General features: G+C 44.0%; 1 protein-coding gene across 1 annotated transcript in view; it reads left to right on the plus strand.

Annotated features, from left to right (window-relative positions):
• The window catches only part of st6galnac2 (ST6 (alpha-N-acetyl-neuraminyl-2,3-beta-galactosyl-1,3)-N-acetylgalactosaminide alpha-2,6-sialyltransferase 2), a 7,549-nt gene extending 3,910 nt beyond the window's left edge, over nt 1-3,639 (plus strand). Inside the window, exons 4-9 of the mRNA XM_023406733.2 lie at nt 163-316; nt 456-594; nt 684-787; nt 1,045-1,125; nt 2,598-2,700; nt 3,164-3,639. Coding sequence (XP_023262501.1) covers nt 163-316; nt 456-594; nt 684-787; nt 1,045-1,125; nt 2,598-2,700; nt 3,164-3,343 — 761 coding nt within the window. The 3' untranslated portion in view covers nt 3,344-3,639. The remainder of the gene's footprint in view (nt 1-162; nt 317-455; nt 595-683; nt 788-1,044; nt 1,126-2,597; nt 2,701-3,163) is intronic.
• Nucleotides 3,640-3,709: the final 70 nt, after the last annotated feature.

Here is a 3,709-nt window from a genome sequence, read left to right on the forward strand (position 1 = left end):
GTCAAGCTGCACTACTGCAGGTTTGGGTTGAGGACTTGTTACCATGGCGACAGCCGTAGATAAATGTTATAGCATCTTAGAAGAAGAATCCAGACTCAGTTCTTCACGTCAGACGAGAGGAAACCGTCGTCGATGACGTTGGTTTGCTGTTGTTCTCTCCAGCCGTCGGCTCCGCCCTCTCCCTCCTCAACACCTCTCGGCTCTTCGAGCGCGGCTCACCTGGCAGGTGTGTTCGCTGCGCTGTGGTCGGGAACGGAGGCATCCTCCGAGGGTCGGGACAGGGGAGGAGCATCGACGGCCACGACCTCGTCTTCAGGTGAGACTGAAGACGCCTCCAGACGTTACCTGATTCCACCTTCCACCTGATTCACCTTGAACTTCCTCATCCAGCAGCACGCCGTCTGTGATTGGCTGAAATCACGTCACTGATTGACACACTGCTCCTTGTTGTTCAGGATGAACGGAGCGGTGATCAGAGGATTTGAAGACGACGTGGGGACGAAGATTTCCTTCTACGGCTTCACCACAAACACCATGAAGAACGGCCTGAACCTGTACCGAGCTGACGGCTTCACCAGGATCCCTCAGAGCGCCGTGAGACACACACACACACACACACACACACACACACACACACACACACACACACACACACACACTCCCTCTCTCTTCTTCTTCTGCAGGACATAAAGTACATCTTCATCCCGTCAGACCTCAGAGACTACGTGATGATGGCAGCGGCTGTTCGGGGTCGGACCGTCGGCTCAGGGACAGACAAGGGGGACAGGTGAGCGGTGTGAGGACTTGGACGCTGGGATCCAAGGTTACGCTGTGGGAGAGAACCAATCACAGACTGTAAATGAAGATGAGGTGTTTCCTTAAAGACTCGGGAGCTTTCAGTCTGTGTTAGTCTCACCTTTATTTGCTGCTGTTGTTGCTCCGTGTTTTCCATCTTACCTGGACCAGGTCCCGTGCTGCAGTACACGTGTCCAGATGTTGTTCTTGTTGTTGTTGTTTATCCAGATGTTGTGTCTTGTCCAACAGGCCCTGGAAGTATTTCGGTCACAAACCAGCTGAGAGCTTCAAGTTTCTCCACCCGGGTTTTATTTCCTACGTGACTCACAGGTGAAAGTTTCTTTACGTCCGTCAGAATCAAAACTCAGAGACAGTTTGGGGATTTCGATTAGATATATTTTATACATATAGATCGATAATTTATCTATATGTCACATATTTATTACAATATTTATATGTAACCCTTTCTTTACCTTTACCATAGGCAGGGCCCTGTGTTCATTACTTTTATTTCCCCCTTGTGTTTTTTAATTAAGCTCTTTAAAATCAGTGACTCAAAATTAAACTCTTTTCCTTTTTACCAAGACTTCTTACCGTAAATTATGAATTATAACTACTAGATATCACAAACAACTTCTCTCACATTAGATACATTTATTAACTAAAACGAAAATAACGACCCTCTCAGAGGAGATACTTTCACAACTTTTAAATGAACTTTACTCTTTTAACAAATTTTATCTCAGTATAATGAAATATTTCCTTTGTTTTTAATTCAACCTATAACACACCTTTTAAAATACCTTTTGTTTAACAGTGAAATATAATATTAGACTAATGGGCCCACACACTCACACTCTCACACTCACACAAGCCGGCAAAAATGTCAAGTAAAGAAAATAACCCCACGTTGCAGGCCTGTAGGAACTCGGGATCGTAGAGGCCAAAACAGGCCGCTTCACTCTAGCCGAGCAAAACCAATGGCGAATACTCACAGTTTATAGCAGAGTTGGAGTCACAGTGTCTGTAGGGTGGCGGGAAGAGAATGATGTGCAGAAACACTAGCCGAGTTGAAGCAGTAGCCGAGCTGAAAACTCGCAGGTTGCAATGCTCCAGATCCACCAACCAGGCAATACACCAATAATAATACACCAAACCGTCTCCCTCCCTCCACTAGTGGTCCTTAGCTGACATGAAGAAAAAATGTCCTTTCTCCCTCGGGAAACAGACACGGCCGCAGGTGAACTCCTAAAGCTCCTCCTGAAGACCAACTTTTGCAGCTAGCAGGAGAAAAACCTTTTCTCCTCCGGCGCTTCACATGAACAATTGTCTCTCAGTTTTAGACTCTATTTTCTACAGCCTCAACTGTTACGACAACTCCAAAACTTATACTTTTACAACTCTTTTTACATCCCGTTTCTTCTTTTTCTGCCGCTACAGCTCTCCTCCTGCTCCTCGTCTTTTTTGCGCTCTCTCTCCCTTTTTTCTATTTGTCCCGCCCCTTTTCCAATTACAACACAGCAAAATCACATGACTTTACAAACAGCCAATCACCTTTAAAATAAAATAAACAAGGTAAGTTGTGCTCTCTCCCACACAAGGTAACACACAGAAGCACATGTATTTACTCTGCAACCTATCTATTTAAAGTGATACACTCATTCTTCATATCAAACTCAACACCTCAATCAAAATACACTCATTTTATGAAATATGAACTTTTACCATCTCAAATTATTATTACAATAAGGCCAGGGTGTATTAAAACAACCTAGGGCTACATATATTTTATTACGTCTCAGTTTCCTTCAGTCTCCTCTGCTGACCAACGTCCGGACTCGTCACCTGTACATGCCGAGCACCGGAGCTCTGATGCTGCTGACCGCCCTGCACACCTGTGACCAGGTAACACACACACACATGCACACACACACACACGCACACACACATATTATTATTTTGAGGTTTGGACAGAACATATATGAATCTACAGCTGTTTCTCTGTGCGGACAGTTCACTCTGTTTGAGATGACACACTTTGTCCTCCAGGGGGCGCTGACATGTAAAATGTCCCACTTCTTTTTTCTCTTTTTCTTTTTTCTTCTTCCTCTTCTTCTTCTTTTCTGAACACACACATATTTAAAGATTGAGTGTAACTTATATTTTCTGAGGAAATCATTATATTTATGTATAAATGTCCATAAATCTGCTTTGAAATCATAGAGAAAGTTGCTCTTTATGACTTTGATGTTTGTGTTTGTCAGTCCTCTGAACTTCTCAGACAGGAGCAGTTAATAATCTCCTCGGATTCTTTTCATTTGTGAAAATGTGAAAGGTGAAAAATGTTGACTTCCTGTTTCTCCTGCAGGTTTCTGCTTACGGCTTCATCACCAGGAACTACGCCGCGTTCTCCGACCATTACTACGACTCCGCGAGGAGGCCTCTGAGGTTCTTCGCCAACCACGACCTGCGGATGGAGAGCCGGCTGTGGGAGGCGCTGCACCTCCGCAGGGTCGTCAGGTTGTACCAGAGGAGGGGGGGCGGCTGACGGAGGAGGTGGAGAGGAGAAGGGCTCCGGAGTGGAGGCAGCTCCGGTGCTGCTTTATTAAAAACACAGGAACTTATTTCATTTGTCCGGAAAGATCCCGATGTTCTCAAACGTCCCACGTTCCTGCCTGAATTTTTACCTGATGTGAAGTGAAGTTGTAAAAAGGATCCAAACTTTTCACACAGCGTTTGTTTTATATTGAATGATGCTGCGTTTCTTCTATTTTGTATATTAATATGTTGATGTTATTTTCTGTCTGCACTGATATCATTTAATTAAATCTTAATTTAATTCAATTATTATACTTTGCTTCTATCAAAAATATTACATTAGTGATGAAATAGTGAGAAATGATCTTAAAGTCCA

Source organism: Seriola lalandi, unplaced genomic scaffold (genome assembly GCF_002814215.2).
Source record: "Seriola lalandi dorsalis isolate HSWRI2012SDOR001 ecotype SW California unplaced genomic scaffold, Sedor1 jcf7180002054315, whole genome shotgun sequence".
Lineage (NCBI taxonomy): Eukaryota > Metazoa > Chordata > Actinopteri > Carangiformes > Carangidae > Seriola > Seriola lalandi.